Source organism: Amphiprion ocellaris, chromosome 18 (genome assembly GCF_022539595.1).
Source record: "Amphiprion ocellaris isolate individual 3 ecotype Okinawa chromosome 18, ASM2253959v1, whole genome shotgun sequence".
In the NCBI taxonomy this organism is placed as follows: Eukaryota; Metazoa; Chordata; class Actinopteri; family Pomacentridae; genus Amphiprion; species Amphiprion ocellaris.
The window spans coordinates 16,502,152-16,525,999 of record NC_072783.1 but is presented as its reverse complement, the minus strand read 5'-3'; the positions used below and the strand labels follow the sequence as shown (position 1 = coordinate 16,525,999).

General features: G+C 40.8%; 2 protein-coding genes across 8 annotated transcripts in view; both read left to right on the top strand.

Annotated features, from left to right (window-relative positions):
• The window catches only part of tmem94 (transmembrane protein 94), a 39,370-nt gene extending 34,294 nt beyond the window's left edge, over nt 1–5,076 (top strand). For both annotated transcript variants that reach the window (XM_023289040.3, XM_023289031.3), the window contains 4 exons: nt 7–101; nt 196–289; nt 1,119–1,289; nt 1,554–5,076. In XM_023289040.3, coding sequence (XP_023144808.2) covers nt 7–101; nt 196–289; nt 1,119–1,289; nt 1,554–1,626 — 433 coding nt within the window. In that variant the 3' untranslated portion in view covers nt 1,627–5,076. The remainder of the gene's footprint in view (nt 1–6; nt 102–195; nt 290–1,118; nt 1,290–1,553) is intronic.
• Nucleotides 5,077–6,644: 1,568 nt separating this feature from the next.
• tdrkh (tudor and KH domain containing) lies at nt 6,645–23,685 on the top strand. 6 transcript variants are annotated; one of them, XM_055004886.1, is made up of 15 exons: nt 6,669–6,791; nt 8,556–8,698; nt 9,992–10,152; nt 10,245–10,339; nt 13,804–14,005; nt 15,504–15,643; nt 15,745–16,072; nt 16,195–16,361; nt 17,288–17,463; nt 18,131–18,195; nt 18,332–18,483; nt 18,593–18,703; nt 19,517–19,571; nt 22,918–22,999; nt 23,101–23,685. In XM_055004886.1, exons 2-14 carry the CDS (start codon nt 8,634–8,636, stop codon nt 22,971–22,973), a joined length of 1,773 nt encoding a protein of 590 aa, XP_054860861.1. In that variant the 5' UTR covers nt 6,669–6,791; nt 8,556–8,633; the 3' UTR covers nt 22,974–22,999; nt 23,101–23,685. The 6 variants fall into 6 exon arrangements, with proteins under 6 accessions (XP_023144870.1, XP_054860861.1, XP_035812677.1 ...); XM_035956784.2 differs by lacking the exon at nt 6,669–6,791 and adding an exon at nt 6,852–7,055 and having other exon boundaries at nt 8,553–8,698; nt 18,335–18,483; XM_035956781.2 differs by lacking the exon at nt 6,669–6,791 and adding an exon at nt 6,854–7,055 and having other exon boundaries at nt 8,553–8,698; nt 23,076–23,685.
• Nucleotides 23,686–23,848: the final 163 nt, after the last annotated feature.

Sequence of the window (23,848 nt, the reverse complement as noted above, 5' to 3'; positions counted from 1 at the left end):
CTGCAGTTCTTCAGATGATGCTCTTCAGTGGTTTAATGAGCTGTCTAATGGCCTACTGCTCACTCAGAAGGTCATGGCAGGGTTCCTCGTCTTACACACAGGTGGGCACTCGTTCAGCATAAACGGTAATCAGATTCTCATGCTTTGTTCCTAAAATCAACTCCTGTCTTTTGTTGTTGTTTTGTCTTATATTAGTGGTGATCTCCCTCAGCTATGTCCACCGTTCCCAGCCTCTGTGGAGAAAGAGTCCATTCAGCAATACCTGGTGGTGTCTTACTGTACCTGTGGTGTAAGTTGTCATGTCCTTTGGATAGATACTGTCCGCTGGTCATTTGTATGCTCCACAAATTTACTATTCATCTGTTTCTATTTATGATATAATTTAAACTACTATGGATGTCTCAATTTCTATCTTTTAGCAGCACCTTCCCAAACAGAAAGACCAAACTGTTTACTTTGCATTCATAGGCTAAGACAGAGTTTACACTTGATAAGAGTTAACAGCAGTCCTGGTGTCGATACATAACCCTACAACAGGGTTTAATTTGCTGTTCTGTGACAGACTCATTGATCAATGGGTGTAGAAATTCAGTCATTCCTATTGGAGCCTCTGTGATTCCTGATGTGTTTGAATGTCGATGTTCAATTTTGGTCGTGGAGTTTGGGGAAAAACGCACACAGACACCAAAACAGATCTGTGTGGAAGTTTGACGTCGCTGTCAGTGAACTGTGACAATTGCATCTGTTATAGCAACTCCTCACACAGTGTTCGCAAAGGCAAACTTACCTTGTTTAGGCTAATGCAGCAATAGCTCTTAATGTGAGCTGGGTGCTGCAGACAACATTGGCCTGCTAGCACACTGTATGGAGCAGCCTCTGTGGACCTCCTAACGGTCTTTTCACACCATGAGCATTAGGAGGATGTTGAACATGCACGCAAACACGCTCACACACTCATCGGTATCGCGACTCATAAAATTTCAATGGTATTGGTACCGACTACCATAATTCTCGTATCATGACATCCCTAATTTATTGTAAATGTTATTGCATTATTTTTGGAGCTTCTCTGTGTAAATGTCTTAACACATTGTTAACTCTCACTCTGTTCGCACCAGACTGCTCAGCCAGATTGTCCAAGCCACCGTGGATTTTCAGTTGTGGCGCAACCAGGACAGTCTCCTGACCTTTAACCTCGGAAACATCCCGCTGGAAGCCTGGCTGCTGGTCTCTCTCTCCCCTTTACTGGTGATGGTGGTCAACGAAGTGGTGAAGCTACATGAGATTCGGTATGAAACAAAGCAAGCTGTTCTAGATGGATAAGTAGTGATGGAAGAGGGGGATATTTTGAATGGATGTAGCCCATGAGCACAGCAATGCTGGGCAAATGGTAGAAAGAAGTACATGCAGATATTGCAGTGAGAGCAGCTGGGACCAGTGTGGGATTGCTGAGGATTATTTACAGATCAGATCAGTCTTTGATCTTCTCTCATCTTCTGCAGAGCAGGGATATATTATGACGCATGGGCTCTGATTTGTCCTTTTCATTACAGGGTGCGAGTTCGTTATCAGAAGAGACAGAAGCTGCAGTTTGAAACAAAGCTGGGGATGAACTCTCCATTCTGATGAATTCCCTCTGAAGAAATTGGTGTCTTGGCAATATTGCCAACTAGTTGGTCCTTCGGGAGACCAGGAAAGGGTCGTACTTTCGTACCTGCTCTTACCACCTTGGCCCAGCTGCCCTATAGCTTTCAGAAGGATCAAATATCCAGCAGATGTTACAGTGGGGGCTCATGTTTACACTCCTGGGTGTGTTTTCTTAAAGCTGTCAATGAGCTATGTGAAGGGCGGGATAAAGGAAGATTCCAAAGCATTAATTTCCACTAAAAAGAAAAAGCCAAAATAGGTAACTATTTGTCAACTGGTTTTAGTTAGATTTTTTGGCATGAGGAATGTTCTCTAAACAGATTAATTACTTCCTCGCTCATCACTGCAGTTCTTCATCACTGAGAAAATTTTGCATGGTTTCTCTCATCTCCAGGATTTCCCCATGTACCAAACAGTCCACCAAATAGTGCTTCATTTTCAAACTTATTTTGATGTGAAGTTGATTTTAATTTTATCCACTGACATGCATTGAATTGTGGCATATAATTTTAGCAGTCCAACATTGATTCATTTGAACATAATGTCAATGTGTCTTCTTTAAATGGAAACACAGGACTGAAAAGGAACGACAGTGTGTAACTATGGAACTCCAAAGTGTGCAATAATCATGACATAAATCATTATTTGAATAAATGTGTAAAAACAGCAGTAATTTGTGAATTTAAGAAGTTATTTAAATATCTTGCTGTTATTACACATTTGAAAAACTGCTTTTACATTTTGTCTTTTAATGACAGTAGTGTCTTCACTGTCTGCTCACCTTTCAGACAGTAGCACGCTGCTTCTTTCATTTGCAGGCTATCGCAGTTAGTCAGTGAACTCCTTTTCCTGTTCCTTAAACAGAAAAAAGCTGTATATGCTACCTACCTAGCTAGGCAGGGTTCTGAGCTAAGCTCATTACTGTAGTATAAAAATGGAGAAATAGTTTTACCAGCAATCAGTAACATAAGTCACAGTTACCTTGGCTGTGTGTTGATTATAAAGAAATAAATAGTTGGCTGACTGACAATTATTTGCTCTAGCTAACAGGAAATCTGGCAGTAGTTGTTGTAAGGAAGGAAGGGGTCGAAAGGTGAGAAAGTGAAAGTGCCATTATAAAAGGTGTAAAAGGTAATGTTATGCGATAAACTTGACATGTAATCTTTTATTTTCTAATGTCTCTTTTCATCTGATATTGCGCTTTTTGCGGTTCCATATGTAACACAGGATAGGGTGTTACTACTACCTCTAAAAAAAATGTGACAAGCTTTTTTGTTCCTTTCTGTAATTCAGCCACATTTTAATCTGCTAGCCTGCAAGACAATGCTCTCCATTATTTTATTGTATTTTGCAATAAATGTCCTTTACTGTAACTTTATTCCTGAGCTAAGCTGGGATTACGTCTGCTGCACTACAAAAAGGAATGAAGGATTGAATTGCATCGTTTTATGCGCATGTATCTACAGTCATCTTGCAAGCCCTTTCCTAAGTGATGGGCTTACTCATCACTTAGGAAGAAACATGCTCCTTTGGGTTTGCTAACATACCAGGATCTTATGAAAGGTGCTTTATGTCATTCAGTTGCCTTCTGTCTTAGCCTTTCTGCTTTTTTCATCTGTCAAAACCTCAACAGATTGTAGCTCAGGATACTGTTTTAAGTAGAAAAGACTGAATAGCTAAGTGGAGTTCTTCAACATATTTGTTAAGATTACCCCAGAATTCATATTTGACCTGCTTGGCTGACCAACCTGTCATCGATATTTCACTCCTAAAACTCTTCAGGTGTCTGAGCTAATGTGCAGGCGTCTATACATTTGGTTTCAAACCTGTGGATTAATGGTTTGTGTGCAGCATCAGCAGCAGACGTCTGTGTCATTGATGATCAGTCAGACCAGCCTTTAGTGTGGTGCTGTCATTATTTCAGATGAATGTTTTTTTTAAAGATTGCAACTATATACTGGGAGTGCATTGTTTCAGAACTAAATACCAACTTTTTCACATCAGTATGGAACAACAAAAGTCATTCTTGTCAGGGCTATACTAACCAGCTAGGAGGCCCAGAGCCCCTAAGCAGTCAGCTTCACAAATTATTTCCCAGAAGACATATTACACCCAGATATATATCTATATTTTGACATAGAGTTATATATTCTGTAATAGAGGGAAATATTTTCTTTTTTATCATTTGAATTAATTCAGAAAGCCAGTGACATTTACATATTACATGTCACAAGTTTTCCTGATTTTTTCAAATGTTCTTTACTGTAAGAAGCAGTTGTGACAGGATTTATGGACATTCCCCATCCCTTTTTCTAAACAGATTTGCAGGCAATAAGATGAACACCAACTGACAGACGATAAACCTGGGGCTTTTGTAGCCCCTCAAATTCTAAGGCGTGTTGGTAATCCAGTCTTATTTCCTGTCCGCTTGCTGCGTATCCTAAGCTAAAGTTTGATCAATCATAGCATCTGGGTTCCACATCAGGGCTGTAGCTACCGTTCATGACATTGAGGTCATGTCGTTTATCTGGGAATTTGGAGGTTTTACCGTTTTTTGGTTTTTTTGTCCTGTTTTTATTCACTGACTTGCAGGGGATATTTTACACACTGAGTTCACAGACATTGTATTAAAAGCTCACTGATTTTAGGCCAACAATAAATTTTAAAAAGAAATCATTTCCTCACCAGTTTCTTGTGATGTGGAGAAGGCCTTAAAACTAAATGTAAATACATTTTTTGTGTGTGCGTCAGTGGTGGGGGGGTTGATTCATGACCTCAGTATTTAAAACCTGGCTGCAGCCCTGCTTTCTTTTTACATATGTGCCTGTCTGTAGTTGTTCCATAGCTAAAAATGCTCCTTCAGGTTCCACATTTAAGGTGGGAGGTGTATGTGAGTAGGTACAAGTAAAGACGTGCAGAAGCGCAATCTTATTCACTGGTTTTATCGCACTAAAGTAGTAGTGGTCACTTGTGGATGGACAAAATAGTCGGCATGAAACTACTGAGAATGGATTTATGACAATACAATGCAACAAGAAATTATACATGACTGCATTTTTTTGGTCTGCCCTATTTTATACTTTCCTCTTTTCTATCATGACAAATGTATAGACTATGCTGCATGAATAAGATCCTGTGAATGCTCTGTCTTGATCAATGTACGCATTCTTTATAGTTCTACTTTTCTGTTCACAGCACAAATGAACTCAGTCAGCATGGACTTCATACTGTGTGTTAGCAGGCCTCTGGTTGAGTAGATATCAAGCACATGCTTGGAGCCGAAGGTTAGGGGTGTGGGCTGATGGACAATGGTATAGTTGTTCACAAGACACACAGATGGATATTTTGTATTTTTTAAAGTATGTTCAAACTTTTGACAGATTTGTGTATTGATTGTCATGTAATAAATATGTTCTTTTATTTATACAATTATTGTGCTACAAAAATTATTCTGAAAACGAACCAAGTACATTTACTCAACTGCTGTGCTTCAGTACAACTTTGTGGCACTTAAGTAATTTCATTTCCTGCTACTTTCTCCTGCCACTTCACTACAATTCAGAGGGAGAAATTGTACTTTCTACTCCACTACTACTTTATCTGACAGCTGTTTAGAGATGCAGATTTGACACAATAAGACATCACATTTAGAAAATACATCACACAGATTAAACCAGAGTTTTCCACCCTTTTCACATTCTTGCAAAGTGCAGTGTGTCTAAAGGAGAAGTCCGCCAATTGGTGATCCAGTATCTGCAAAAATCAAAGATTAGAGAAAAACTGAAACAAATTTGTGTCAGATCTTTATTTTTTGTTCTTTTTGTGCACAGACAGACAAATGCATGCCACATAACTTCGCTGCGTTCTGTACCAAAGCCATTAAGTTGTACAGACAGAGCAGAGTTCAACTTTAACTAACGTTATGTCTCCAGCTGGGGTACCTCAAGGTTTCAGTGGCCCAACCTTGCCCCCTAATGAACCATGTCTGGAGGCGGCTCCAATAGTATGTCTGCAGAACCGGAGGCTGCACCGACAGGGCTGCATACTTCCGGTCGCACATTTCGAACATTTTTAAAACTTACCACAATAGATGGTCACTGTAGTGCACAACTGACGGTTTAAATGCAGAACTTACAGTTTTAAAGGATGATTTCACCCAAAATATTCCAATAATATTTGTCTGCAGAGCCGGAGGCTGCACGGAGAGGGCTGTATGTTTTATAATGTTATAAACATTTATATTTATGCAGGTCAAGGAGTCATAGAGCTAATTTACCTTTGTGTGTTTGCGTATTTAACTTTTATTTTTATTTAATGGTATTGTATGAATATAAATATCTGCCTCCAGAGTTGTCCGTGTGTATTGCCTCTTTCCAACCTTTCAGATCGTGCTTTTTGAGATCTCGACACCACAAATGCCATTACAGACGATTACATTATTATTTTACCTGATAATAACACAACTTGTCCAAACGCAAGTTGGAACAGGTATAACCACCGCATCTGTATCAGGAACTTCATCAAACGATAACCAACAATTTCCCGGCACTCACAGAATACTTCATTTCCGTGTATCGGTGCACACCTCCTTCAGAATAAAAGCATGGCTCGAAACGAAATGAGAAGAGACGTATAAATTTCATGTTGCTTAACGCAAGTCTCAGCAACCCAGTCATGATATTGTAATAAGTGCTATTTGGGTGAATCAAACCTTTAAAATCTTAGGTAGCATATGAAGTAGTACTTTGTGTGGAATACTCGATGTGGTCCTAAAAGTGCAGCCTCCGGCTCTGCAGAAAAACTTACCGGGGCCAAAATGAAAGTGGAAAACTCCTTGAAAAAAAAAAAAATTCTAAGAATATTTTGAGTGAAATCATAATTTAAAACTGTAAGTTCTGCATTTAAACCGTAAGTTATGCACTACAGTGACCATCTATTGTGGTAACTTTAAAAAAATTGCTCGAAATGTGCGACCGGAAGTGTGCAGCCTTCTCGGTGCAGCCTCCAGCTCTGCAGACATACCCTTCTCTTCTCGGCGGCTCTGCTACACAGGAGGAAGAGGGACGAGCCTGCATTTAAATGAAGTAGTGTGTATCACAAGTGACAACAGAGAATTTGACTTAAGTGTGAAGATAAATGCAATAGTGAGTAGGACTTCCGTTTGAGTATACACAATAAAACCCTGCACTTATTGATATCTAATAACTTGTAACTACGTTTCACGTTAAAATTATCGCCGTGGACTGTCTATTGAATGTCTATAGCCCTCTTGCTGTTGCATATCATTAATCTTACACGCAGACCGTTATAATCCGAAAATTTAAAACCGATTTCTGCGTACTTCGGGTTTCCTGCGGCAGCTTGACAGTTGTTGCAGTCAGGGTCGATCCAAAAGAAAGCCGAAGTCTGTAAGTGTCATTTATTCTAACATGTATTTACTGCTCATTTTGAACTCTGTTACACACTGAAAGCATACAAAGGCTTGCTGTCGAGGTGTGTACGGGGTGCTCCTGCCGTATGTTTGCTGTGAATGTTGGACTCGCCTGCGTGTATGAACCAGCAGCTAGCTTAGCTCATGCTAGCTTGTTTGATTAGGTCAGAGGAGAACGTGTGTTTGCGGTCATCTTAACAGCGCATCACGAATGGAAAATAGTCTAAATATTTCGAGGTATTCTGGCTTACGGCATGTTGTACACAACTTATTGGTTCTCATGTCGCAGGGAGTAGAAAAAAACAAGGTTATCTAACTAGTCACGCTGTTTTCAGCAACATCTAAAGCTGATTTGCTTCTGTTAAAACGTATCTTTCATGTGACGTGACTTAAGACTCTGTACGTAGTAGTAGAAATAAACACTGTCATTCGGTTTGATTTCAATACGGCTTAAATACTTGACAGCAAACTGAGTAGCTGTTCTATAGCGACAAACCCGGCAGGTGTCTGATAGAAACTCACTTCGCGCCTCCTGTTGGAGCTTCATCTAAAGCTGCTTCTATCTGGACCAGACATCCCAAACGTGCAGCTCCACACAACTCTTTTTGTACTGACAGCTAAAGTGTGTCTTTGTGTAACTTCAATGTCTCTTCTGACTGAAAAATAATAATTGTGAAAGAAAGAATTTTGCATTTGATAGAGTAATCAGACATGACATCTAGGATTATTATAGGCAATGCACCATGTTGTCTCAGATGTTTAGGCTGTATGTGCTTGAGTATTTGTATTGGCAAAAAAGAAATTATCCAATGGGCTACAGTTTTTATAATACAGTACTCATGAATTAGATCAAGTCGTCATGGTGCACTAATAACATTTTGTACAAAGTAGGAGCTGTAATTACTGTGTGGCGCGTGGGAAACTGCATCATGAGTTGATCTGAAGCTGTTGCAACCAGTAAAAGTGCCTGGATTAATTAGAATGTAGGACACAGATTAGGCAGTTAGTTTTTCCCAGACGATCACTTTTTGACACAGCAGCTGTGAATACGTTTGCATTATGTTATTGGTAAAAACCTACTACTAATTAACAACTCTAATAAGCACCACAACGATCTAAACTTCTGAACAAATACATAAAAGCTTTACACTTGGTTTATTTTCACACCTTTCAGAAAGAAGTGCCACATTAAATTGTGTGTTGTTTTAAATAGCGGAGTGCTTCTCATTGGAAGGCAGCTGTAGCATGGAAGTGTGAAGCAGACAGGATTCACTTTAACAGAATTCACAACAATCATCAGTTATCTTGTACTGGCAGACCTTCCTTATATTGGCTACTGTACTCTTCCAACACAGTATTAGATTTTTTAATCATTTCTGAGTCCATGCTATTCACAGCAGCCTTAGTAAGGACTTCAAAGTGTAATTGCTGTCATGTTATGTCAAAATCTTTTTCCCTTTTACCTGTCTGCCAGTAGCCTTGAACTTGGATGTAAGCACAAAAACAAAGCCGGGACTGGAGAAGATTTGCGTTTTATTGTCACGCTTCTTCCAAGATGGACGTTGGAGTGTCCAAGTCCCATGTGTTTCTCAACTACAGCCCCAGAGCCCTCTTCTCCCAGTGAGACACGCATCTGCATGGTGGTGCTGTGTGCTCCTCGGTCCTGCGTGGTCATAATACTTGACGTGGTTGGCTTATCTCCAGTACATTCTGTTTCCTCTCGTTAGTCTTACTATTAGCAGCTAAAAGCCTCACAAAGAATTGGATGCAAGTATTTAGTGATTAATGGAATGTCTGGAGGTCGTCCAACTTCAGTACATGGTATTCAACATGTGTAGCGTCCCTCAGTGCATTACATCTTACAGTCAGGGTCAGGGCTGCTGCAGTTTGGCTTTACAGGAAGCGCAGTGCTGTGTGTGTGTACACTAAATGTTTCATCATTTAGGGAACTAAAGAATGTGTATGTGACTGCTTGTGCACGTTTTTTGCAGGCTAATTGTTTTGCCAAGCGATGTAGTCTGAGATAGCAAAAGGCTACATTGGAACAATCTCCTGCAGTGCTTTTCGGCGTGTAGTCAGGGGACCTTCAGGTAGTCTCTGATCAAAAATGAGAAAGAGCAGACTGGAACGACCTTTGATATAGAACAGTGTAGCAGCCAATAAACAGTTGAGAAAATAATCTCACTACAAGGTCCATTTAGTAGCTGCTCCCAGGCTTTCGGTTATATTTCACAGTCTTTTCTGAAAACGCTTTCTCAACTGCTCTCTCTGTCTGTCGAACTTTAAGGATGAACTGTCACCCTCAGCAACAAGTACATCTTTAATTTTGTGGCCTCTGAGAATGTCACTTATAAGCTGCTTATAAATGCGTCTTATAAATGGCTGCCAAGAAACTCCTTTGTCTTACAGACATTTTGTGTGGTATGTGGTTGAAAACCATAAGTAAAAAGGAATAGAAATAGTTAAACTACTGTTTTCAATATCAACAACATAGCTTGACATCTAATTATTTATCTTGTGCATTCACCTCATCATTTACCTCATAAAGTAAGGGTTACACAGCCTTAATAATTAGGGCTCCACAGAAAAGTCTTTGCCCCTAAGGGATCTGCAATTTGAAAATGTTTGAAGACACCTGATCCGTTTCACTTCAGGCTGGCTACTGCTTCAGCTCTTGTGCTGCATGACTGTGCCGCTGCCCAGTGAACCAGCAAAAGCACTGACGTACCTGACACCAGCTAATGTCATTTGCATTGCAGTGAAGGTCATTTTTGCATTTTGCAAAAGCAATAAGAAGCCTGAGTTGTTGTAAAGACATTTCATCAACGGGAGCTGGCAAACCACACTGGAAAGTTGCAGCTGTAGGACAGTTGAGAACAGTCACAAGAAGACTTTTGTCATATGTATGTTTAGGTGGAGCATCCCGCTGGGTGCACAGCGCGTCATGGATGCAGTGAAGGAGGGTCAAAAGAGCAGCCTGAGCTCAGGCAAAATGATGGCTCTCGCTGCAGGTCTCTCTGTCGGGGCCACAGTGGGCTACATGGTTTATCGCCACATAAGCAGCACCAACAGCAGTAAGTATCTACCATTCGACAGTAATTTTTAAAAGCCAAATTTGTATATAATTGATAAATTCCATTGTTGTGTTCTTCTCTGTTGACCTTAGCACGCCAGGGGCCCAACACTGAAGTGTCCAAGATGACTCTTCCTGTAGAAGTCTATAGGAACATATCCAGATACCAAGCCAAGTTTTTAGAGATGGTGAGTAGTTCAGTTCTGAATATAGTGACTATAATAAGACCACCTCCCTCTCTTTCTCTCTCTCAGTACAAACACTGATGCAGTGGCCTTCATATCGCACCTGTTCAGAACAGATTGATTGCGGCTTGTAGCTTTCTCAAGAACTGCACCTGCAACCAATTAACTTCACACTTAATACCATCCTTCCTTGAGTTCTGACCATCCTCCACAGATGTTTGGGTCTTTAAATCATTCGGAAGCAAAAGCTCACCAGACGAAATTTATCGACTCAGTGGAGTTAACAGTTCGTGCAGAGCATTTGGATAAGCATAGGCCCTAGATCTTACATACCTCAGTAATACGAGGTGCAGTGGAATTGGAGTTGAGTATCACCAAAATGGGAAAGCAAACCCAATGCTGCACCTCCTCCATGCCAGCCCATAACACCAAAGCATAGTGGCTTCTTTGGCATGTTGACAGCTCCATCAGCAAATCTCCAACATGGAGATTACATCCATTGCAATGGATGAGTAAACTCAACTTTTTCTCAGGGTGCCTGCTTTAACATAGCCACCGTGGTTATAAAATAGATGGTTGGACAGCTGATAGTTAACTAAAGATAAGGCACCGTTTGAGTTTAGCCAAACCCAAGGTCAAGCTCACACAATGGAGGGTGCATCCGTTACAATGATACAATGCAATTGAAGACTTTTTGGAATGTGCTGTCCATGCCTCCTTAAGCCAAAAGACCGCAGAGAATGTCTTTGGAAGCATACTGTTATGTTTCAGGTCCCCAGCAATACACCCACAAAGTATGAAGCAGATTGGATTAAGTGTTGTCGAGAAAAGTGACAGACACACACCTATACAGACAGAGACTCCATGCTTTATAGATAAGACTATTCACAATAGGCACCAAGAGCTACACGTGTGTCTATCACGCCCTCACATGGCCTGACAGAAGATGCCTCTTTTCACGCTTTTAAGGCAGATGATCTGTGATGACATATGTGATTCCAGGCCTGCGCACATAAATACCTGTCATCACAGTCATCCTTCAGTTTGATAGCTGCTCTTCACAGAGCCCAGCTGCAAACCCACAGCAGGGCAAACAAGTGTACCTCGTTCCTCTCCTTCAGGAAACTTGCAGCACTCTAGTGCATGGTAGAATAAAGGACAGAATGAGCCACTGAAGGGGCTGTTACGCTCAAATAATAAAACCGTACAAAAGTGCGGAGATGAGCAGCTGGGTGTAGCACAGACATCACTTACAGGTACCCCTTTAAATAGGGCGCATGGTGTTGCCATGCCCCTGGTAGAATGTGCCCTGACACCGTGGGGTAAAGGCAGACTTCTGCTGCTGTAGGCCAGGGAAATAGCCTCCACAATCTAGTGAGAAAGCCACTGTTTGGACAGCGCTTTACCTCTGGTTGGATTAGCAAAACAGACAAATAAGTGGGCACATGAATGCACGCTCTCAGTGTGGTCAGTATAGGTGCGTAGAGCACACAGAGGACATGGAACCGCCTCTGCTCCTTGGATGCAAAAGGAGGGGTACAAAAGCTTGAGAACTCAAAGGCCATAGAGCTATACGCTGCAGGGATGACCACTGGTAAAGACACCACATCTGGGTGTGATGTAACCTTGGAGCCATCAGAGAACTGGGTACAAGAGGGATGCACAGACAATGCATGAAAGTCGCCTACCCGCTTTGCAGAGCATAAAGCGAGAAGCAGAGCCAACTTACATGAACAAAATTTCATATCAACATACTCAGTAGTTTCAAATAGAGATCCACAAAAGGCCCCAAGCGCCTATGACAAATGCCATGAGGAGATGCTGGCGCTAACCGCAGGCCTCAGCCCTTTAGTGGATGAGGCCCGTGCACTCCACTCTGAATCGTTGCCACTAATGAGGCACATGGCAAGAGGATGAGAGCCTAACATCACACAACCAAACTGAAAGTGGCAGGCAGATATAGCTGCCAAATAAACTTTAATGGTGGACCCTTATCCAGCAGCTCTTGAAGAAATGTCAAAATGTCCCCAATAGAACACTGCAATTGCAGGACATTTTGGTTCTGGCACCACTGCTCAAGTGCCTGCCATTTATAGCATACAGGCCTCTAGTGGATGAGGCCCGTGCACTCTGAATTGTTGCCACCACTTTAGGGGGCAGGCCCTTAACTGTTAAATTGGCATTGATGTGAAGTCTGCACTGAGATAATGACTAGACACCCCTCTTGTAGGGGAACCTCTCGTCGTCGAACTCGGACGAAGCCGAGTCCCTCAACTCGGACAGGAGAGGAGAGGGTCGTGCCATGCGGCTGTGGTACTTAGCACCTTTTTTGGAAATGTGACCCTTTTCTCCAGGATTCAATGCCGAAGCTGGCAACATAACTCACATGCCTCGGGCTCCATCAACACTCTCCTGGCCTGGACAATTCTCAGAAAGACAGGACATTCTTTGTGCTGATCTTTGTCATGCAGGGAAAAGCCGCACCCCTTAGAATACAGGCAAACTGAAGACTTCCTCCTCGCCTTTGGCTTAGTGCTCATACTGAGACACAAAACTGACAACTCTTGAGAAGAAACTCAAAATCAGTGCTCTGCAGGCAGCCACACTCACCACAGTAGTAGCGGTGGCAAACACCAACAGGGGCAGTTTAACCACTGTCAAGAAAACAGAACTAACTATCAATAGCTAGCTAGCCCATCCCAGTGAGGTGTTCTTAGCAAGGTGAAGAGTGTCTGAACTGAGGGAAGACTGTGATGACTGGTATTTATATGTGCAGGCAGAGCCTCACGTGTCATCACAGATCATCAGTGAATAGTGGTGTCTTCAGTCAGTCCAGGCAGGGGCGAGATATCCTATACTATATGTGTTGTACCGAGTGAATTGACTGAAAGGCAACCCTTTCTCTGCATAACTCTAGGGCTGTACCTGACTGTTATTTTTTTAATCACTGAATATAACACTTTCTTTGTGAGTGGTTGATTAATTTAGATAATATAATCTACAGATTGGTCTGATAATAACATAATTAAAATAGTTGCTGACTGATTAAGTACATAAGTCAGGAAAGCTGTATTCGTTTTGCCTGTATAGCTCAAAATCACAAATTTACATTGCATGCTTTACAGTCTAAATGACATATGACGACCTGCCTTTTCTATACTCGCTTCTATTTTTAGGGACGTACTATTTACTTGCTATATCAAAAAGACAGATTTTTCTGATGGAGTTCAGAGTTCACTCTAATTTTATCACTGTGCATATTTGATGTTATCATATATATAGAGGAAAATCCCACCAGAAATCACGCTTATTTCATATGTCTTAATTTATGTAAGACTTTGTCCATTAATGTTTCTTTTACTAGATAGCAGCAAATATCAGAGACTGTGAGAACAGATCAAATAGGTCTTTAAACTATGTTTCTGAAATCATTAAAATGCTTTTCCCTGTATGTTTTTCTGTTTTAGGTGACCCAGAAGTCCGGGGCTCATGTGAGGGTTTTGTCAGATTCAGGGGAACATGGAAGTAAGACATCTGTATGTTTCCTGCTGCAGGGCTCTGCAGAGCAGGTCTTGCTTGCTCGCTGTGTCATGGAGAACCTGGTCACGGAATGTGAAATGGTATCGGAGGTTTTGGAAGTTCCTCAAACCTCCTTTGGACGTATAATAGGTAGCTTTATTCTTAAACCTTGTTCATTTGCCTCAGAACCTTTTTGCTTTTGACACTGATGTTACACTAAAGCTGCAAATTGATATTTTCTGAAGTTGCTGAAATTCTTTTTTTTTCCATCAACATGCATGCAGTTCCATGTTAAAAGTTGTACTAAGCAAAATTATATATGAATAGCTGCTTATGTGCAGCATGAAATGTGTCACTTTATGCCTGATAATGTCTATTTTTCCTTGAATGTTTCATTGATTGTCATGGTAAATATTGGAACAATGTTTCAATTAGTTTCTCAGTAAAAACAACAGAGGGTTTACTTGTTATATTCAGTTATCATCAGCAAGGTTTTCCATGTTATTCTGAGTTTCAATGAAAAGGTCTCAATACGAAAGTTATGATAGGAGTGAAAGAGCCTTTGTACATGTAAAATGTAGCTGCCAGCTTCATTCTATAATTATTTACTGATAAACTCACTCTCTATTTGTCAGAGGTTCTCTTTAAAAAGAAATTGTAAAACAGCAATACTATTGAACTGATCTATAAACACATCTCCTGATTGGTCATTAGTTTGGTTGCAAGCAGGTTCTGATCTGATCCTCTGATCCTCACTTCGTGGTGCAGGTCCACTATCTGGTGTCTGTACACAACCAGACACAGCTGCAAGCTGCTGAACACTTCTCAGCCTGTTTTAGGAAGACAGTTTCCTGTTGAGCGTGTGACATGGTTAAAAAATACAGTGTGACTTCCTGTAATTTTAAATAACATCTATGACCTCAATGATCTGTATGCTTTCAGGTAATAAGTGATTTTTTAAATCTCTATTTGTGATTTAAACTGTTTAGTGGAACAAATGTCTTGAAGTCTTTCATGTAATGAGCAGGGAGCTTGTCAGTTCCTTGTAAGTAGTTATGTATACAATTTTGATGGCTGTCTTGAATTACAAAAATATCATTTGTGTATGATTTATATTGAAGACCAAACCCAGTGTGTTGGTGCATCTTTCAGTACTTTCTGAGCCAGCTGTCTGTTGCTCCTTACCTCCAAGCCTTTTCTTTCCTACCGAAGATGGAAATATTTGCCTCACAAATAAATAAATAGATAGTTACATTCTTTTTTTTCTAGAAATGCGCAGTCATTTCCTAAACCAGTTATTCACTGTAGTTTGTAGGAAACATTAGTCAAATAGGAGAAAAGAATGCATTACTTAGGAACTATTTTTAGCAGTATATTAGTCCACATTTGGTACTTAGGTGTATTTCTGGCAGCAAGACAGTGTATGTGGTACTGAATCAAAATAGGCCAGGCTTTAGTGCACGCAGTACTTGCAATACTTGTTAGTAGGATCCATTTGTTTTGTGTTTGTCTCTGTACAAAAATATAGAATATCATCAGATATAACCTTTGTTATGTGGTTGTTTCTATGTTACATAAATGTCTCTCATGAACAGTTGGAGTGTAACAGTATGTGTATCAGTACCTTGTGTGTGTGTTGGTTTTGCAGGCCGTGGTGGAGAAAGCTTGAAACTGATCACCAGGACCACAGGAGCCAAAGTGGCCTGTTCTAAAGAGAAGGCTTATGGTCCAGGGGCAAAGGGCAATGTGACAATCGCAGGGACCAGACAGGAGGTCAAACAGGCCAAGGTGAATTAGGATGAAATCATTTGTATTATCTACGTGTGCTCATTTCTCTCATTTAAGCATTTTATTTAAAATTAATGTAACTGTTTGTGATGTCCTTGCAGGAGCTGATTCTAGAAAAAGTCAGAGAAGACATGATGGTGAGGACAAAGATCTCACAGTCATCTGCCCTGCGCCAGAAACGTGGCCATGATGTTGTAAATCAGAAGCCCGAGAGCGAGGAGACTGAACCACCACTGGGTGTAAACAACAATGGGCCCTTTTCCCAGACAGAGAAGAATGGACTCATCCACGCTAATGGCACCACAAAACAACCAGAAAATATATTTGACAAAGTGGAGGAGCTGAAAATCAGCAAGACAGTCAGGAAAGAGGAGGAGGAAGAGGAGAGTATCTCTACAGAGTCACTCTCTGAAGTGTCCAAGTTTGAAAGTTAGTTCACTGTCTCTCTATTTTACTTTTGAAAAGATTTTAATTGAACTGCAACTCCTCTGTAATGTATCTCTGAGCACAGGCATTTCGCGCAAAGACATCATTTTCTCTCTGTGTTCCAGTTCCCAGCCCAGACCTGAGCTTCCAGCCTGATGAACACTTGGAAGTTTACGTTTCTGCTTCAGAGAACCCAAATCATTTCTGGATCCAGATCCTGGGGGTTCGCTCCCTCCAACTGGACAAACTGACAGAGGAGATGAACCGCTTCTACAACAGTGGACACCCTCCAGTAAGGACATGCCCTTCTGCCGTCATGTTTGTGCTGTACCAGAAGCATCTTTATGATAAAACCATGGTTTTCAAAGTGGAGATGGCAATACTGTGTGAGATGAGAACATACAGTGGTGTGCCAGTTTTCTCAACACAACAAAGTAATTTTAGTAATTATAAGACTACTTTGCTGCTGATTTGGATGCTCACTGACACAGTGACCTCCATTAAGACCCCACTGCCCAATTGGCAGATTTTTTGTGAAATTTTTATGTCAGATATGTCTAAATAACAGAATGCTGTCACTTTAATGGACTGATGATGCCAGCAGTGTTACATATGTCATGTCTAAAAAAGGGCAAAAACGTCTGTTTGCATCTGTTATGACTCTGCAACAAAAGAGGAGATGCACAGAGGGTTTCACTGCAGCAAAAGGTTATTTCTTAATGAAAACATGACAATAAAGTGTGGTAGTCGGCATCAGTGGTGTGTGAGGGTGTATGGTGGCAGTGGTCAATGTGTGGTGCATGTTGTCAGTGTAAAGCAAACCAAAGTCAAACAAAGGAGAGCATGAGTGGCTGGGTGTGAGAGGAGCAGAAGAGAGCAGTCAAATTTCGGACAAATATCTCAACACATTCTCATTTATTTGATTCAGTGCAACTTGCAGTTTACAATTACAGTTGTCTCTGGTGTTCATTGTAAATATATTGCCATAGATCCACTTTGAGGGACTTAAAAACTTAGACTGTCTTCACAACTCCAGAACTTGACTGAAAGTCTTTCAAGTTTTTCAGTTTTCAACAATATCATTGTAATTCAGTAATATTTTTCATTTCATCCATGGCTAAACTACCAACAGGACCTGCTATTAGCCAGTTCACCAAAATTGCAGTAACATACTTGAAAATGTATAATGTGTAACACAACTGAGTGTCTGTTCTGTAGGAGCACAGGGTGGAGACCATTGTAGTGGGGGATATAGTGGCAGCTACATACCGAAACTACGGCACATGGAACAGAGCAAGGGTGCTTGGAGTTCTTAACTCTGGACTGGTGGACCTTTATTATGTTGACTTTGGGGACAATGGAGAGCTGCCCAGAGATAGCCTCCGCCGCATGAGGTAAGAGAACCCAGGGTAAAGATGGAGCCAAATTCAGTGTCAGACATGACAATAATAAAAGTTTTTGTTTGTTTGTTTCTTATTTTTTCAGATAAAAACCTGATGTTCCTGTTGTAAAATTGCTAGTGCTAGTTAAAAACATTTCAGCACATCGATTTGAACAGTAGAACCACAGCTTCACAGCAGTGGCCACTACACACACCATCCTGACTGCAACAACGGATTATTCACACTGCATTTACGGTGTAATGTAGACAACACAACTTATCCCAACATTTGACTAGCTCAGAAAAAAATTCTTGCACCACACAGTTGAAGCCAAAAATCCATATTACATCATTTAGAAAGCACTTTTTAATATGCAGCAAAGTGCTTAATATTGTGAATTTCAGATAAAACAATTCAACCCAAGGAAATAAAAGTACATACAGCCAAAAGGTTTAGATAAAATGGGTGTAATAATCAATAACAATTATAAAATACATTGGAGACCAAACAAAGATATGTTTAACAAAGGAAAGTCTTGAATAGTTTGAAAACTCTGAATTAGGGTTTTTGCTGTGCTATAATGCAGCTGCAGAGTTCATATTATTCTGTGTAGCATTAGCCAAAAAAGGACACAGATATGTTACTAACAGCTTTTGCTTTTGCTGCATTAACATTTCAGGAGTGACTTCCTCAGCTTACCATTCCAAGCTATTGAGTGCAACTTAGCAGGGGTGAGGCCAAAAGGTAAAGTGGTCTTCTTAATGATAACTTAATTGCACTGATATATAGCTTGAAATAAGGAGGTTGCTGATTGGCCATTGAGTTTCGGCACTGTTGGCAGTTTGTTTCGATTTTTCACTGTCCTGCTGCTGTTTTTCAGAAGGCGTGTGGACTGAGGCAGCCCTGGATGAGTTTGAGCGGCTGACGTATTGTGCCTCTTGGAAACCCCTGCAGGCCAAACTCTGCAGCTACTCTCACTCTGAGATCTCCTCCTGGCCCAGTGTCAAGCTCTACGACAACAGTGAGGGCAAGGTCAGGCAACTGTTTATTTCACATTTCTCTCGATGTCTGTGTTCGGTTTGTCTCCTTCCCTGCCTCTTCGTTTTGTGCACACACCATGTTAAAAACCTGTCCATTGTAGACTGTGGATATTGGTGAAGAGCTCATACGGCTGGATCATGCTGTCAGCTTCCAGGAGGTGCTGAATGTGAGGACTGAGGGTGACAATCTTGGCTGTCTGCAGAGGATGTTGGTGAGTCACTGCAGAACACCGAATGAGGAAAGGTTTAACTGATTTGTATGAATAAATGAATGTCATTAGAAAGATTTATCTAAGGCTAGCAGTTTATCTGTCCATCCATTGTCTATACACTGCTTAATCCTCATTAGGGTCGTGGGGGTGGGGGGTGGAGGGGGGAGTCTATCCCAGCTGACTTGGGGTGAAGGTAGGGGACACCCTGGACAGGTCACCGGTCTATCACAGGGCTACACAGAGAGACAAACAAGCACGCTCACATTCACACCTACATACAATTTAGAATCATCAGTTAACCTGTGGGAGGAAGCCGGAGTACCCGGAGAAAACGCACACATGCAGAGGGAGAATATGCAAACTCCATGCAGAAAGATCCCAGGCTGGGACGTGAACCGGGGATCCTCTAGCTGCAAGGCAACATTGCTAACCACCGAGCCACTGTGCAGTCCCCAACAACAGTTTATGTAACGCTTTAATTTCTTGAATCTACATTTTCATTGCATCAACTGACCTTTAAACTTTTAGAGCTGGGTTACTAAAAACCTCTACTGTAAATATGTATTCCTAAAAACTACATACTTTGATTATTATTAGTTGGAGACAGCACAAATATGAGGGAACATTTTGATAGAAAAGGACGGTGGCAGTTGAGCAAACTGTTTGTGCTGGTAAAAACTAGTATATGGTTTAAAGCTCTGGAAGCACACTACAAGTTAGGATCTTTGATGTGAAGGATGCAGGTCTCTTCCATCAGTAGAATCTTTGAACAATTTGAAAATATCGTCCAATCATTTTCATTTCTTCCTGCAGGATGATGTAATAGGAGCATCATCAGAGCTCAGCCTCTCCTGTATCAGTTTATCAGGTGAGTACAGACACTGAAATGTAAAGTGAGGTTTAGTCAGTGAGTGTGTTTAAATCGACATGGATCCAGCCTAAACCAAAAAAATAAATTCTTTCTATATGTTTTTGACAGATTTATTTTGCCCAGTTCTGGTAATCTGATGCAATTTAATGTGTTGTCTAAATGCGCACCCTGGTCAGGTGTCCACAAAAATTATGACTGCTTACTAGGTTGAATCTAGTGACATTTCTGTATCACAGGCGACACAGCACAAGCCTGAACTGCATGCCGTCACACAAACCGATAATCATACACAAGCAACAGTACTTTAAGTTGGATGAGTTGGTATGAGGAAGGTTTTTTTTTCACATTTCAGCACCAATATTGGTCTAAAAATATCACAGAAAGCAAAAACACAATTTAATGTCAAAGTCACAACACACCTTTCTCATTCAGTTTGCTCTACAATTTCAAATCTACAAAGCTACAAACTGAAATGTCCATAACAATAAGACTTTACTGTGATGAAAACAGATACTAAAAGCTTAGACCTTGACTAATGTTGCATGTATACCGTGGTTGTCTCCATTACTGTGGTGGGCATGTCTGCATGGGAACATTAACAGAGAAGTGACCTGTGTCTAAATAACAAAATGCCGTCACTTTAGTGGACTGATGAAGCCAGCAATGGTACATATCTCATGTCGAAAAAAGGGATGAAAAGTCTCTTTGCATCTGTTACGACTGGCTCTTACGCTGCAACGAAAGAGGATCAGTGGTGTGTGAGAAGTGTAGAGAGCTGTGGCTCAGCAGGCTGGCTTATATAACCAGGTACACTAGCCAGGTGTCACAGGTTAGATGATCATAGATCATAGGGCCACCCAGCCAGAGACCTGCAAGAGAAGAGCAACAGAGAGAGGACAAAAGCTCTGGGGTCGTAACAGTCCTCTGTATACACAATACTGCTTCACCCACACTGTTGTGAGAAAAACACCAGCAGATGGTCTGTTTGAACTACACTCACCGGCCACTTTATGAGGTACACCTGTTCAATTGCTTGTTGACAATAGTTCATCAGCCAATCACATGGACACAAGTCATTGCATTTAGGCATGTAGATGTGGCCAAGACAACCTGCTGAAGTTCAAACCGAGAATGGGGAAGAAAGGGGATTTAAGTGACTTTGAACATGGCATGGTTGTTGGTGTCAGACAGGGTGGTCTGAGTATTTCAGAAACTGCTGATCTAGTGGGATTTTCATGCACAACCATCTAGGGTTTAAAAGGGAATGGTCCAAAAAAGCAACAATATCCAGGGAGCGGCAGTTGTGTGGACGAAAATGCCTTGTTGATGTGAGAGGTCAGAGGAGAGTGGGCAGACTGGCAGGAGATGATAGAAAGGCAACAGTAACTCAGTTAGCCACTCGCTACAAGCAAGGAATGCAGAATACCATCTATGATCTCACAACACGTCCAACCTTGAAGAAGATGGGCTACAGCAGCAGAAGACCATACTGGGTGCCACTCCTGTCAGCTAAGAACAGGACACTGAGGCTACAGTTGGCACAGGCTCACCAAAATTGGACAGCAGAAGATTGGAAAAACATTGCCTGATCTGATGAGTCTCCGTTTCAGCTGTGACATTCAGCTGGTAGAGTCAGAATGTGTCATAAACACCATGAAAGCAGGGATCCATCCTGCCTTTTGTCAACGGTTCAGGCTGCTGCTGGTGTAGTAAGGGTGTGGGGGATATTTTCTAGAGAAAGACAATCCCTCCTCTAATTCACAGCACACAGTTTGTCCTTTCAACCTCAAATGAAGTTATTTACGCTGTTGAGTCATCATTCATCCACACACCATCAGCTTAAGCCGTTATTGATGTTTCTGTACTAACACTGCAGCTCACAACTTCACTTACCCGCTTCCTCCACTTCATGTCTGCTCAGTTCCCAGTGCCGAGATGATTGTAGTTCACAATCCGCTTGAGTGAAGTACTTGTGAAGACACAGAAAACCAAATGTCCACTATAAGGAGTACCACAAAAAGCTTTTACACTGAGGACGACGGTGTGGTAAATAGTTGCAACATCCACATCTCCCTGCTCACAAAGACCAGGACCCCAGTAAAGTCACAAATATGGGCAGGACATCTGTGATGTGACTGTTTTGGGTGATTGCAGATTCCAAACTGACAGCTGCAGCCACCACAGTGATGTGATATATACATGGGACTTAGTTTTGGCATTGGAGCTGGAACACTGCTGACTCCTTCTGATGCAGCAAGTAAAATGTTTCAAAGAGAACCATAAGATAAAATGGACTGTTTAACAAACTGTGCAGCAGAAATGTGGAACCTCAAGAGGGAAAAAAGGAGGAAACAATACAGACAATAGATTTCAGTGTTGCCCCTTGCCCCTGTACAGCAAATTATACAGGTACAGACAAATGCTCTTTAGCATTTCAAGTAGTCTCACACAGAACATTTAACAATATTCCCACGTGATGTGAGAGTATTGTTAAATGTGCTTTCTCCAGTTCCTTTTCTGAATGGCCAGATCAGTCATCTGACCTTAATCCAATTTTGCATGTAAAACCACAAACAAGCAATAACTAAAGGCGGCTGCAGCCTGGTGCAACATTTCAGTGGAGGAACTTCAGCAATTTGCTAATGTTTCTGAGTTCCAGACTCAAGTCATTCATTGACTGCATAGGATAATTATATTTATTTGAGCCTGTGAAAATGAAAGGACCATGGTAATTTACCTGTAATCCCTCAGATTAAAGCCGAAAATCGGCACTTCAGTCATCTTGATAACTTAATTTCAAATCCAGTGGATTGGTGGTGTACTGAGGCTAAATTGGAAAAAAAATGTCACTGTCTAAATACTTATGGATCTAACTGTAGGAGCTGAGAGATTTGTTAGATGAACATGATCACAAGTTCAAATGAATTCTAGCATTTCTTTGTGTCTTTGCTAACATTTAAGACTAATCAGCTGGTTCAGCTCTAATATTTCAAACAGGATTTCTAGCATGAAGTTCTGCCTCCATGCGGTAAAAAATAAGAAAAAAAGATGAATGCAGCCTTAATAAAATGAAGCAACTGTTGTGAAGTGTCTGATCAAATAATACGTACACATGACACATTCCGGTCCTCAACAGTAAAGTAATCAAGTTCAATATCTTTGCCCTATTTTTAGCTAATGGGAATCAAACTATTACATTTCTGTTAAATTTAAAAGACTTTGTGATATTACACTGTGACTCTCTTTCAAGCTTCTACACTCTGGTGGGCAAACAGAAAGTCCAAGCTGGTGGTTAATGATAATGATCACTAATCTGATTGTGTCCTTTCTTTTTTTTTTGCAGAAGCTGCCTCAATCTCAGGAAGTGTTGATGATGTCATAGAGGATGAGCTGCTGTGAGACCAAAGACGCACATAAATATAAAGGTATTGTGTCCTGGCTTAATGACAGAGTGAATTTAAGCTTTCCTTGTAAAACGGATGTGTAAGTCTTTTGAAATAGTACCTTTTCTCCTTGTATCTCCCAGCACTGACCACCATCTCCTCAGCATCAGTCCAAATGAGATGAAGAGGAGGTCTCTTTGTCTGATCCAAACTCAACCGCATAAATCCTCATTGTGAAGCCTTACCCACTTGATGAGCGTGCGACAGCTCTTCCAGCCATATTCACTCTGTTGTTGTTACTTCAGTAATAATTAAGTTTTGCCTTTTTCATGTTCTGTTCTGTACCCAATGCTGCTTTGCTTAAATGTATTGCTACTACATTTATGTGTTCAAGAAATGAGAAGTGAAACAAAAACAGAATGCCATTATTATTATTAAAGCACTGTGATATGAATCAATGGAACCAGAAGGCAGCTGGTTTATGGCTAATAATACCTAGTTTATTTCTTTACTTGTATGTTCATTGGAATTTAATTACCTATGTATTGGGCCTCACAAGTTGTTATCTGTTGGCAAATATACAGTGTTATTGACTGTGGTCTTCAGTTTGTGTTTAGGATGAAAATGTGGTATCTACTATATCTTTACCTGAGTAAAGAAGAAAGTTTATCTTAAGAGGTGTAATAGATTGCACTATATAATAATAAAGGATTTATTTTATTTCACAAGTATTGTTTGTGTCAAATATTTTAAAATGCTTTTAATACTCTAAAGGCATATTTTAAAACAAACATTTTTCCGGTGAATTTGGATCTGTATTTTCAAACCTATCTATCTGTAATGTAAATCTTAATTGCTCAAAGTCCCAGTATTTTTTGTAAGCCGAGTGAA